Source organism: Nyctereutes procyonoides, unplaced genomic scaffold (assembly GCF_905146905.1).
Source record: "Nyctereutes procyonoides isolate TBG_1078 unplaced genomic scaffold, NYPRO_anot_genome, whole genome shotgun sequence".
In the NCBI taxonomy this organism is placed as follows: Eukaryota; Metazoa; Chordata; class Mammalia; order Carnivora; family Canidae; genus Nyctereutes; species Nyctereutes procyonoides.
In genome coordinates, this window is record NW_026575052.1 from 67356434 (window position 1) to 67371032 (window position 14599).

General features: G+C 36.3%; 1 protein-coding gene across 1 annotated transcript in view; it reads left to right on the forward strand.

Annotated features, from left to right (window-relative positions):
• Nucleotides 1–9775, forward strand: part of ARL5B (ADP ribosylation factor like GTPase 5B) — a 29919-nt gene extending 20144 nt beyond the window's left edge. The window contains exons 5-6 of the mRNA XM_055332456.1: nt 1156–1307; nt 3353–9775. Of these exons, the coding sequence (XP_055188431.1) occupies nt 1156–1307; nt 3353–3401 (201 nt within the window). The 3' untranslated portion in view covers nt 3402–9775. The remainder of the gene's footprint in view (nt 1–1155; nt 1308–3352) is intronic.
• Nucleotides 9776–14599: the final 4824 nt, after the last annotated feature.

Genomic DNA, 14599 nt, shown 5'->3' on the forward strand with positions numbered 1-14599 from the left:
ACATTATCCTAAAAGTGTTGATTACCAAACCTATGTATATTTTTTGATACTTTCCCTACATTTTTGTCAGTTGGACAAAATATTATGTTCATAAACTCTTATATAATGATACAGATTTTTTTTTTCCGGTAACTCAGTTTTGGTGTTTCTTGTTTTTTGTTTTGTTTTGTTTTGTTTTGCATAACATTATGATTATCCACGTCAGTACATACAACTTTAGTTCATTCCTTTAAAAAAAACATCTAGTGTTCTATTGTATGAATATGCCACAGTTGATTTGTTCTTTTTTTTAATCTGTTCTTTTATTAATGGACGTTTAGGTTATTTCTAGTATTTTGATCATATGAACAGTTCTGCGGTGAACATTAATGAATGCTGTTAGTTTACACCAATATTTTTGTTTGTTTGTTTACACCAATATTAATGAGTAAAATAAATATTCCTCATCCTCACCCTCAGTCCTCTTTTTTAAATTTGGAGAAATTCTGTAGTATTTGGTAACATATTACCATATTTCCCCATCAGAGTATTGCTTGTATAGTTTTAAATCAGTGTTTAAGATGCATGTTTATTTTAGTTTGACCCCTTTGGCCCAAAAGTATAAAAAAACTTTTGATAATCTGGCTTATGTTAGTAAGGCCATTTTGTTAGAGTTAATCATGAAGTTATTATTATTTGAGAAAATTTATTTTGATTTCAATATAATTTTTATTTATTATTTTTATAGATTTTATTTGAGAGAGAAAACAAGTGGGGAGGAGAGGCAAAGGGAGGAGAAGAAAGCAGACTCTCCACTGAGCAGGGAGCCCCACATGGGGCTCAGTCCTAGGACCCCAGGATCATGACTTGAGCCGAAAGCAGACACTTAACCAACTGAGCCATCAAGGAACCCCCCCCCCTTTTTTTTTTTAAATAAGCTCTAGGCTCAACATGGGGCTTGAACTCAGAACCCTGCGATCAAGAGTTGTGTATTCTACCAACTGAGCCAGCCAGGCATCTCTCAAAAAATTTTTTTAACTAAATATTACTGCCTAATCATTTTAAAGTAGAGGGATTTCAGTGTAACTGTCCAGTTGAGCATATCTGACCTTTTTTTGCTTGATTAATTTGTATTGTGATATTTCATGTATTAGAAATATTTCATATTGATTGCAGGATTTACGGAAGGCTGCAGTCCTAATCTTTGCAAATAAACAGGATATGAAAGGGTGCATGACAGCAGCTGAAATCTCTAAATACCTCACCCTTAGTTCAATTAAGGATCATCCGTGGCACATTCAGTCCTGCTGTGCTTTAACAGGAGAAGGGTAAGTGCTACATGATATGAGGGGAAGTATGACTTCAAATTCTGTCAACTTTTCTTTAATCCTGTTCCCTTTTTTGCTCTTAAAGATAGTTTTTTTTTTAAAATATTTTATTTATTTATTCATGAGAAACACGGATTGAGAGAGGCAGAGGGAGAAACAGGCTCCATGCAGGAAGCTCGACGTGGGACTGGATCCCCGGTCTCCAGGGTCACGCCCTGGGCTGAAGGTGGCGCTAAACCTCTGAGCCACCCGGGCTGCCCAAGATAGTTTTTTTTGTATTTCAGTTTTATAAGGTAGAAATAATTTTAGTCTGTTACTGTTAAATTACAGCTCAGCAGAGTAACACACATTTTTTTGGTAACTTTTAATGTAAACAAAATGTTTTACCAGAAAAAATCAGTAAGAAATGTTTGGATTAAGTTGTCACAATTTTATTTGTTTGTTTGTTTGTTTATTTATTTATGAATGATTGTACTTATTCATTCACAAGAGACACAGGCAGAGGGAGGAGAAGCAGGCTCCATGCAAGGAGCCCCATTTGGGACTCAATACCGGGAATCCAGGATCACACCCTGAGCCAAAGGCAGACGCTCAACCGCTGAGCTACCCAGGCATCCCACAATCCAGATTTTTAGTTGCTGTTCATTTCTTGCTTTTGTCATTACTAACTGGGGGAAAAACTATAATGTTGCCTGAATTAAAGTGGATGCTTCAAAGAAATTTCACATTTTCGGTAAAGGCTTAATTAAGCATGAGCTTTCAACTTTTCACAAGAGTACATCTCCTTTCTTTTTTATTTTTTATTTTTATTTTTTTAATTTTTATTTATTTATGATAGAAAGAGAGAGTCAGAGACACAGGCAGAGGGAGAAGCAGGCTCCATGCACCGGGAGCCCGATGTGGGACTCGATCTCGGGTCTCCAGGATCGCGCCCTGGGCCAAAGGCAGGCGCCAAACCGCTGCACCACCCAGGGATCCCTACATCTCCTTTCTTATCAAGAGTCCTTTTACGGGATATACTTTGTGAGAGTCAACATTTGAGACAAATGCTTCCTTTTTTTTTTTTTTTTTAAGATTTTATTTATTTATTCATGAGAGACGCAGAGAGAGAGGCAGAGACATAGGGAAGCAGGCTCCATGCAAGGAGCCCGATGCGGGACTCGATCCCGGGACTCTAGGATCAGGCCCTGGGCCAAAGGCAGGCATTAAACCACTGAGCCATCCAGGGATCCTGAGACAAATGCTTCCTAATAGTGTATTCTTCTTTCCTAAGAACTTAAGTTTGGATAGAGTAGGCTAAAGAGAACCTCGTGTGTTATACGTGACTTATCTAGTTGATTACCAGGAGTTTATTTATCCTCTAATCAACTTGATCTTCTTAGTTATGCTCCTATTAGAAATAGCTTATTAGTAATAGCCTATTAGTAATATAATGACTGGATGTAGATTTTTTTTTTTTTTAACCTATCCTTTAAGGATTCCATTCTGTAGAATTTCAGAGGGTATGAAGTTCCTATTGCCTTTCTATACTGGCTTCACTTTTAACCTTAAAGGAAGGCGGAAGGGAAGTATTTGCGATCTTGCTGGTAAAACTGCCAAAGTGGTTATCTTCAAGATGAGACTGAAACCATTGCCCAGTTACTCAGCTAATCTGATTAACATCTCTTGTCTAAGTGAATCATCCTCTTCAAAATTCCACTTCTTGTAGCATTACCTACATATTTCACTTACCTGTATAATTATCGTAATACCGACTTTTGGATAAGACTTAAAAAATAGTGGGATCCCTGGGTGGTGCAGTGGTTTAGCGCCTGCCTTTGGCCCAGGGCGCGATCCTGGAGACCCCGGATCGAATCCCACGTTGGGCTCCCGGTGCATGGAGCCTGCTTCTCCCTCTGCCTGTGTCTCTGCCTCTCTCTCTCTCTCTCTGTGTGACTATCATAAATATAAATAAAACAATTTTTAAAAAAATTAAAAAAAAATAGTGAGTATGCTTTCAATGATAAATACTTCCATTTTGAAAATACTTCTATCTTTTGTTTCAGATTATGCCAAGGTCTAGAGTGGATGACCTCCCGAATTGGTGTGAGATAACTTTTTGCTTGAAAAGAGACTGCTCTATTTATTCTGTGACATGAACATTTTCCTAGTACCTTTGGCTGCTAAGGCAGCAGCATGTTTAATTTATAACAACACAAACCTCTATGAGCAACACTTGAATCAAGTGCAGCTGAACTGGAACATAAAAGATTTTTTTCTTAACTTTTTTTTAATGCACTAATCTTCAGTTGGATGAACATAATGTATAACTATGTTTTCAGCAACATAATTCTTCTGACTGCTGATCTAATTATTCAATGACTGCCTTGTAAGAAATGTTTGTCATATGTTTAATGTTTTCTGAAGTATTGTGATAACTTTAATGACCAACTTCTTTCATTTCTTGACCACCCCCTTTCCCTACCAGATAATTACTGGTTTGACAGAGTAGTAGTGGAAATCATCGGGTACTGCTTGCAAACTTAACCAGCACTAAATATTTGCTCCCTCTTCAGACCACTTGCCTTTTGGATAGAACTTGTAAAGAAAAAAAATCTGCCCAAAAGATATATATAAGGAAGATTAATCATCTATGAGAACTGCCCTTAAGTTAATTTCTCCCATATTATTACAGTCATGAAATAATTTTAAGTCACTATTAGCATGGAAATTAAGTAGGCTGTTTTATCTTAAAGAATTAAATTCACGTTTCTGCCTCCAACATGAGATTAGTTTTGACCAAACACTAACCAAGGAAAAATATTTGAAAGCCCAACTTCAATAGTAATATTTTGGATAAATCTGATAAATCTGATATTTTTAAAATGTCACATTATTCAACACATACATTAACTATCAGAAATTATTAAAGCATACCAGCACTAATATCAAAACAAGACACTCGGCATATATTTTACTATCAATTATAAGCAACTTTATTATCAGCAAAAAGTTCAGCTATTCCATTTGCAAAGGAGAGCACATCTGCTTTTGGGAAATAGCTAAAGCAGAAGTATAAACATTTCATTTCTTAAAATTTTGAAATTGTGTCTGAATTTGAATAGTGTTTCTACCACCAGCAGTATATTACTTAGAAAACCATATGGCTTTCCTTAAATCTATCTGAGGTTATAGTGTGATAAGTTTAAAACAGTTGCCATCTTTATAGAACATGATGTTCTAAAGTCTTTTGCTGGGTTACAGGACACTGCTGAGTTTAATCCAAGCTTTTACAGTATTACTAGGAGACTGAATGTTAACACTAACATCTTGAAAAATAAGAAAAAGTCATAATCTATCAAAAGTTTATTACATATCATTAAAAGTTTTCAAGGCAGTTGTCTAATATGAACAGTACTCTAGTGCATTGTTAAGAGGGAGGACAAGTATTATATTTTTGATCCTCTATTTCAAGTGTGATTTTGCCATAACGAAAGGTATAAAATGCATAGAGAATAATACTTCATTTTTGCAGTATTTTTTTAAATTTGGGTCAAAAATAGGAATCAGTGTTCATAAGAATATCTAAAATACCTGTTCAGAAGTGGTATTTTAATTTTAATATTTTTTATTGTAAATTGGTTTTACTTTTGCTCTGTTTTCAAGTATACTTGATTTATTATATTTAGTCTAATTTAGTTGAATGTGGTAATATTTTCTTTCTATTTAGTGGTAGCACACCCTAGAACTGAAAAATGGCCAGAGAAAAGCTTTCTGGACTTTGGGAACTAGTGGTTTATTAACCTTGTTTTGAACCTTTTTTTTAGTGATTCTGTACCAGGTAGAGGGTAAATTTTGTTTTTAATAAAATCCATAGTCTAGAACATGAGAGAAGAGCAAACGTAAATCAATATGGATGCTTTGTGGTATGTGTTTGGGGACCGGGCAGGAGGAATTATGAAGGTACCATTTACCTAAAGCACATTTTGCCAGATTTCTATCTTGGTCATAGAGTTTAGCCATAAATACTGAGAATAATTCTCTTCATCCTGAGAAAATATACTTAATACTCCTGTATCCATTCTTATTATGAAATGTATCTTTTATCTAATAAGATTGGCTGGCTCAATTTTCTTCTATCAAATTATGCGGTTATTTTTTATATTACCACATCAGCATTATATTAAAAGTGTTTTTAATAGTTGATTGTATTTTGTCAGACAACTACTAGTATAGATTCAAGTTTGCTATTTAATTTTTTTAAATACAATTTATTTTCTAAATTTTTTTAAAAAGCATTTTGTTCGTTTGGAATTAGAAATGGTTTATGTTAGTGGTGTTGAAAATGAAATCGACATCCCACTAGTTTTTGTGGCAATAATTGGGAAAGTTCAAATAGGAAATTCATGTTAAGACTTTTAAAAAGTGTTTTTATATATGTTTTCATTAGTGTTTTCCTGTTACAGTGATATGAAAACTGATTATCCTTTACTCCAAGAGAATGTTTTATTTGACCCAAGCAAGTATGTAATACTAAAGGATTGATTCTGACATTCATTGTCAATCAACTGTAAGATACTGTCTGGTGAAAAATGTAAATTTGTAATTAGTGCCTTTCTACACATTTTGAGATGAGTTCTCAATTTTGTACTATACCTGTTCTATAGAGGTCAGATTAGCAGCTGAGTACAAGACAATGAAATAATTCGAAATTCACCCTCCCCACCACCCTTTCAGTTGCCTAGCAAAGTTTCTAGTAAGTAGTGGAAAGCAAGGGACCCACCTAACGTTACTTTTTGGAGATTATTTTAGATTTTACTTTTATTTGGAGGATGAAGAAAGTTTAACAAATCTTTTAATATTTTATTAGAACTGAAATGTAACTGCCACCCAAACATGGCATTTTTCTTCATTTTGAGCATGTTGAATTCTTCATCTTTAAACCCACTGTTCTTATTGCAGCCCATTTGGGAATTCTTAGAATTAACAGGCTCTTTTACATGGAAATATACTATATAATTTGTACTGTTAGTGTAATTTAACTCCTTAAAATCTGAAATAATATATGTATAATGTATTGGAAAACTGATAAATACATAATTTTTGCTTTTAGGTTCTGTTAGGTGTGCTTAAAGTATAATTTTATTCTATATTAGAGGAAAGAGAATAAATTCAAGTTTTATTGTTAAAAATGATTTTTAAATGGGCACTATCCTTTGAGCCAAAGTCATTTTGATTAAGCATAAATTAACTTTTATTTTCTATAGCATAAAGAGAAGATATTTTCCTATGGAAACAGTGAGTGATGCAGGCAGTGCTGTAAAAATTCTCTGAAGAGCTATGGGGAATCAACAAAGCAAAGTAAATTTTAAAGAAAACAATAAATCTTTATATTTTTAAAAATCTTTTTGGTGTATCTTAGGACAAATTAGAAATGGAATTGTTTGTGACTATATCACTCATTTAATTCTTGACTATGTAAAACTATATCAGTAGAAAATGTAGTGGTATTATGCCTTTGGATAGGTAAATTCCATTGACATTCATCTTTGAAGACCAGCTTCATGAGTCTAAACTTCTCATATATGGCTTTGGATCCAAAATCTTTCATTTTCAGTTCAATTCTAAAGGATCTTTTCATATTTTGTTGGGATAAAGTCACTTTGAAATGCAGTCTGGTAACTTGTATTTGGTAGAACATTGTGCTGGCTGTTCTTAAAGAAGTGGATTTGAATCTTAATATGGCCATTACTTATTTAGTTGACCTTAGATAGTTACACTGTTCATGGCCTTTGTTTTTCCCCACACTGAGGAACTTAGGCCAGCCAGAGCTCCCATCATATCTTTTGGTTTTAAAATCCTGAACACTACATTAAATCAAGAAAAGCTTAAAATACTAGGAAAGGACATGTAATATGAAATTAAATTCACTTTTATCTGTTCTTTGATACCCATTTCATTATCATTTTGGTTAGTTGATGAATACAATCAAATAAGGAAACAAAGTATCAACTAGTAACTGCTACTTAGCTTCAATTGAGCTAAGAGCTAATGACAATGCAGAAGAGAAAATAAGCCATATTACTAAGAAAATGATTGAAAGCTGCTGAAAAAACACCAGTGTTGTGTTTAAAATACTCTTTTCTAGAGAATATCTTGTTTCCTGGCTTTTACAAATTAGAAGTGGTCAGTTTGTTCATAGTATATTGGCTTTATTATTATTATTATTAATAAATTTATTTTTTATTGGTGTTCAATTTGAGTATATTGGCTTTAGATGCTACCCCAAACTCCAATTCTGTTCGACTTTCCAGTATTGAAATGACAGCGCAGCCAGGCTGTCACTATTTTACAAATGTCTAATTCTGAGAATAGTTTACATTCAAGGTTAGTTCCTTCAGTAATATTTCATCCTTACTCATTTAGCATTATTGTGAAGGCTGAAATCCAAGTCAAGTTCCCCAAAAGCTTTTTTTTTAAGAGTTCTAGGTGGCCAAAATTAAATAGAAAAGGTCTATTTAAAAAAAAAAAATCAACTCCATTTTAAAGTAGAAAAGATATTGTGTTCAGCACATCCAAAATCAGTTTTAAATGCATATGATTGGGTAAAATTTGGGAAGGTTAATTTCGAGGTATAGAGTCCTACTAGAAATGAATGTCAAAACAGTTGATTTAGTAAAGATAAACATGACGTGGGAAAATCTTCAAAAGGATATGAAGTAATAGAATATGTGAATGAAAACAGTGAGTATCCTCATTAAAGGCACTTAAAGTTACTAAGAAGAAAGTACAGTCTTACTGTAGTAGATATCTTACTTTTAAAGTGACCAAAGACTGATCAGGTTTTTTAGAATTTGTTAGTGTTGTCAGTCACATCTTTTTAATTAAACTGGTCATCTACATTGTCTCCTAGAAATGGAGAAATAAAATGTGCAATGCATATCTTTTGGAATAGATAACAAAGTTCTAGAAGAGTGGCAATGTTCTCTTGCACAAACTTGTAAAATTTCAATTAAAATGTTACCTCATTTTTCAATCCATAAGGTGCTTTGCTCAAGCTTGTGGGATCTGCATCCATAAATACCCCCTTCACCCAAACTGTATTTGAAATATGCAAAATTCGCAACCAAGGGATAGCATTCCTTGGAGATTCTGTTTCATTTTATTCTTGTTTGCCACCAGCAGGACTAACCCGGTATATAGCAGATTCACATACTGTCTTCATTAAAGCACATAGGCAAGTACTCAGTCAGTACTTAATTAGTTTCATTAAAACCAAATCAGGGCAAGAGAAAACCCCAAAATTTGATTGATTATATTAACTGTGACTATATTTCATTCCATGTTGGGAAGATATCAAATGTTTCTCATTTGATCTTGGTTGTGTATGATTTATATGCGTATGTTGGCCCTATTTATAAGAGACTCTTAAACATTTTAATTCTTATATTTTCCCTCAGGAAGTTCAGGGACTGGACAAGCCCCTCTTATTCTCTTGGAGTAAACTGTTCAGTGTAGTTACAAAATTTTTAATTTCAATTAAAAAAAGTTTAGCTGCTATTTCATTAAAAGTGTGCATTTATAAAATGATGGTTATGATTTTTTCCGATTGTGTAATAGTTTAAAATTTTACCCTATTTATTGTACAGAGCATGGTTTAAAAAAAGACTAAAAGCAATTACAGCCTTGTCCCTGGATTTCTCCTAATCAGAATAGAATTATTATAATCACACATTGCCATCTTCCGTATAAATTGGTGCTTTAGAGCATTAAAGAGGAAACAGCAGGCCCTGTAAAATATACTTCTTGCCTCAGAATATAAAACTAAGTGTATTTATATTTATGTTCATTTCTTAAGGTTTAATTACAAACTCTTGTTATCCATCAAGCTTCAGGCTTTCTACAAAAGCCATAACAATATCTTAGCTAATCAGCTTCAAAATAGATGGTGTCAATACGGGCAAAATTAGGAATTGGATCTCTCTGTGGGTCCCATGGTATTGCATAGAGGGGGGAAAAAAAGAATGTCTCTCACTCTACAAACTGCTTCTTACTTCTTAACCCCAACCAAGCAACTGAGATGTGTGCTATTGGTCTAATATATAGCATTAATAAAAGAGCAAACAATAACTTAATGTGTTTACATCATCACTTCTTGAAAATGGATCAAAGCATGTTCTACTAAGGGTGGGACTGTTTAAAGATGTGTTTTAAATTTAATAGCTTCATTACTGTCATAAAATGCTTCTTTTATATGTTAAGTTTAGGTTGCTGGTACTCACAATTTTTTTATTTCTGCAATTATGTTTTAATGAGTTGCTTGCATGCCTACACACCCAAGTGAAAAAGGATGCTGTTTGCTCTGGAATGTTCATCTTTAGACAAGATTTGGCTCATTTACAATCATGGTGCAATACAGTGTAACATTCATTTGTTTTCAGTCAACAGTTTTATTTTTGTCATAATAAATAATTACTTTTCCAATATGACATGAACCCAGTGATTTCTTTTAAAGATAAAGGTCTGTTTTAACAGTCTTTTTGTTGCAAGTGATAGAAACCTACCTACGCTAACAAAGCAATGGGAATTCATTACAGGGGTAAGGTCAAGTTGTGGATGCTTAGGGAACCCAAGGTCAGCGGTACAACTGGGTTTTTGGAATAGACCAGGACCAGAGACCCAGGCTCAGGGATAGCGAGGAGGAATCAGAAAGTTCTTTTTCTTACCCATCTCTTTTTCACCTGTTTCCTAGGAAGTCCACAGGGCAGATAATGTCCAAATCAAATAGCTCCTGTAGTTTTATCTTTGTGCAAGTAAGAAGTCAGATCATCATTAGGTCCTAAGTTATGTTGTTGAAAACTGACCTCTGAGCTTTGGAGTCAAAAAAGAACATGAAGACAGAGTTTGGGACAAAGAGGAACAATAGTGATATAGGAAAAGGTGTCGGGGTTTGAAACCAACGGCCAACAAAGAATTCTTGAGATGTCTTTGGTGCAAAAAGATGGTTTTATTTAAAAGCCTGGGGATAAAACCCAGGGCAGAAAGAGCTGCCCTTGGGGCATGAGGAGCGGCCCATTATATACTTTCAAGCTGGGATGGGGGGTTAGAGATACTGTAAGCCTCCCAGGTAGTTTGGAAACTAGGTTTCCAGGCTCCAGAGGGGGCTAACTATCTTGAGGAAAATGCCTCTAGTACTGTTTAGTAAAAACAGTCATGAGACCCTTGAGACGTATATCAGTAGATCATATGCTTGGGGAGTGATTGCCAACATGTATCCTGGGGAAATAAAGGAAGTCTCCAGAGGAACGTTTATATGTTAAAGTAGACCCCAAGGAGAGAGAGATCAAGCTAATAAGGTGGCCTCTTGATCTTAGGAAAGTATCAACATCGAGGCAGCTGAGTCCCTAGAAGAATGTCACTCTGCATGTCTCAAGGACTTGTCAAAGGAAACCTACCGGTTCCCCACATCAAATAGCTTTATTGCTTCCCTGGGCAGAGGAGGCCTGCCAGAAGGAAGGGTCTGGGGGCTGTTAGAGGGAAATACAGGATCCACCCAGTTTCAGTTTCGGCAGGAGTTGTGTCCCTGTTGCCAGTCTTGTTGGTCCTGTGTTCAGGGCGGCATGGGGTTCCTGAAACAAAAGACCCAGAGGGGAGGAGGGGAGGTGTGCGGAAGAGGGAAAAGTTACTTAGTTGAAAATCGAGCCTTGCAAAGGCATCAATACATTTTGATTGTTGTTCAGCTTTCTGCTTTTAATTGGTTTCAATTACAGTTTCATATTCCCCACTTACATTGTTCTTTTCCCTGCCATGGGTCAGTTTCTCTTTCCGATCCGAACAACTGTGGCCCTGCGGAAGGTCCACTGACCAGAGAAGGGGAATCCCTGGGCTGTAGGACAGCAATTCAAGAGGCTGTGTGTGGTATGAAAAGAAAGATATCTGGTCTTTGAACCCTGGTCCTGAGACAAAGCTCCTCAAACCCTTGGAATTTCCTGAATGATTTGAGTGTTTTTTGTCATTCATGAGAAAGCTCTTTTGAGCTTACAGTAAATGAGTTGACTCAGGGTGGACCTATATATAGGCTCAAAGTGGAACTGGTCACCAGGAATACCAAATGGTTAGAAGATGGGAGCTTTCAGCTCTGCTTACCAGCCTCTGGAAGAGGAAGATGGAGGGGTGCTGCTGACGAAGCTCTGTGAAAGCTTTTTTTTTTTTCTTTTTTTAAAGATTTTTCTTTTTAAAGTTATCTCTACCTTGAGCATGGGCTCAAACTCACAACCCTGAGATCAAGTGTGGCGTGCTCCACCAGCTGAGCCAGCCAGGCTCCCCTCTGAAAATTCTTGAACAAGATTGATAAGCTTCCCAATTAGTGAAAATATCTATATGCTGGGATGGTGATACAGCCCAGTTCCATGGGAGCCCTTTCAGACCGTCCCCTCTGTACCTCTTCATCTGGTTGTTCTATATCCTTTATAGTAAACTGGTAAATATAAATAAATGTGGAGTTCTGTGGGCCACTCTGGCAGATTAATCAAACCCAAGAAAGGGATTGCAGGAACCTTCCATCTAGAGCCAGTCATAGACGAGGTAACAGTCCGGACATGGCATCTAAAGCAGGAGGGAAAAGTGCAGGGTTTTTTTAACTATTTTTTTTTATTTTTAGTTATTTGTGATAATCACACACACACAGAGAGAGAGAGAGGCAGAGACATAGACAGAGGGAGAAGCAAGCTCCATTGCACCGGGAGCCCGACATGGGATTCGATCCCAGGTCTCCAGGATCGCGCTCTGGGCCAAAGGCAGGCGCCAAACCGCTGCACCACCCAGGGATCCCGAAAAGTACAGTTTTGTGTGAGTGAGCCTCTCATCTGTGGGACCTGCCCTGTTCTCCAAGTGCATAGTGTCAGAATTGAGCTAAGTTGTCGAACACCTAGTCTATGTATGCTGAGAATTGGAGAATTGGTAGTATTGGAAAAACACTGGAGTATCTCCTCCACTGTGAGGTGTATCTGAGATCTTCTACACATTGTGTAGTCTTAAATGGTGTTATTACTTAAAAAAGAAAAAGTTGACATAAAATCTAATATTGGATAAGATCATAAATTTTCATTATATTAATTAGATTCCTTAAAAGTAGTGACGTCACTCCCTCCATTTCTCAAAGACCTCTTTGAGAATGTGATGAAAGATATCTACACAAAAATTACACATAGATAGTGATGTGAAATCTTGGGATCTGGGAGCAAATGGCCAAGAAAGAATTTTTGAGACGTCTTCGGTGCAAAAAGTTTTATTAAAGCGTGGGGACAGGACCCTTGGGCAGAAAGAGCTGCACTGGGGTTGTGAGGAGTGACCAATTCTATACTTTCAAGTTGGGCGGGGGGTGGTTAGGGGTAGCGTACATAAGTCTCTAAGGAATTTAGAAGCCAGGTTTGCAGGATCTTGAGGGGTTATTTACTACTGTCTAGTAAAACTTTAGTCATGAGACCCTTCAGATGTACATCAGTGGGCCATATGCTTGGAGGATGATAGCCAACATAGATGGTGGGGAGAGGGGAGGTAGAGATAAAGGAAATTTCCAAAGGGATTTTTTTCTATGTTAAAGAGGACAGCATCCTGGAGGTCAGGCTAATATCAAGCTAAGGTTGCCTTTTGCCTTTAGCAAAGTATTAGCATAGAACCAGTTGAGTTCCTGGAGGTAGGTCACCCTGCCTATCTTAAATACTTGTCAATGTGCTGCAAAGGAAATTTAATTTTTCTTTTGCCTTTGTTCTCCACACACAAAGTTATAAATTTTTGTATAGGTTAGGAATGTCTAGTGCCTCAGTTTAAATAAGAGTTCACTAAAAAAAAAAAAGAGTTCACTATAACTCCCTGTTAGGGGACATTTGCATTGCTTCTAGTCTTTAGCTACAACAAATGAAGCTGTAAGACTGCTAGAACATTCATGTATAAGTCTCTGTGGAAACACTTGTTTTCATCTTTCTTTGGTAAGCCACAAAAACGAAGAATGGACTGGCAGGATCATATGGTAAGTGTACATTGAACTTTTCAGGAAACTGGCACATTTTTTTCAAAGTGATCCTCGCTTTGGTTACATTCCCACTCTTGGTATATGAGAGTTACAGTTCATTCATGCCAACAGTCGACCTGGTCACTGACTTTAGGCATTCTAAGTGTCTCACTGTGAGTTTAATTTGCATTTCCCTAATGACTACTATTGAACGTTGTTTCGTGTGCGTGTTTGCCATCCTTAAATCTTGGCGAAGTGTTTGTTCAAATCTTCAATTTTTAATTGGATTTTCTTATGATTGAGTTTCAAGAGTTGTTTAACTTGCCTATAAGCCATTTATTAGATACGTTATTTAAAGTTGTCTCCCGGGCGCGGTGGCGCAGCGGTTTAGCGCCGCCTGCAGCCCAGGGCGTGATCCTGGAGACCCTGAATCGAGTCCCACATCGGGCTCTCTGTATGGTGCCTCCTCCTCCCTCTGCCTGTGTCTCTGCCCCTCTCTCTCTCTCTCTCTCTCTCTCTCTCTGTCTCTATGAATAAATAAATAAAAATCTTTAAAAAAATAAAGTTGTCTCCCGGTCTGTGGCTTGCCTTTTCATCCTCTTAACAGTGCCTTTTAAAAAACATTCTGTTTTTAATGCTATTCCTCATTTATAGATGGCCAAATACAAGGGCGTCAATAAGAGAGTTCCGGCTAACCAGATGGTTAAATTGACTCACAATCCTCTGTAGCCTCCACATTTTAAGTGTAGTTCTCTTAATATCTCATCCCTAACCTAAGCTTGCTTGGAACATGCTTCATGGGGGTGATGTTTTTTGTTTTTTTGTTTTCTAAACCAAAATGATGCCAAAGTGTATTTTTTTCAAGTGTAAATCTCTCATATAACTATATAGTGAGCACTTGTCAAAGATTTAAGTCAGTAATTAAGGAAACAGAAGGCTACAAATCCGATTCAAGGGGTACACATCAGAAAAACTTACATTGTCTACATGTTTCCAGCTAATGTTATAGAGAGTCTGGGTCCTAACTGATAGTAAATAGTAGACCAAACAGAGCTGCATCATCTTGTACAAAGTCATATTGTCCTTTGGCGGACTTGGTACACAATGCCCTGGTAAGACTTTGAAAGGGCATAGTAATCTTTCTGCCTTATTTCCAAATTTTGGATACATTTTTCAAGGCAGAAAATATGTTATTTTTCATTTCATCAAAACCTTGGCCTATTGAAATATGGAATACAAAGTGGACTGCAGGGAGGGAAATTGGCAAACCAAGTGACAGACTTTTTTTTTTTTTTTTTTTTTG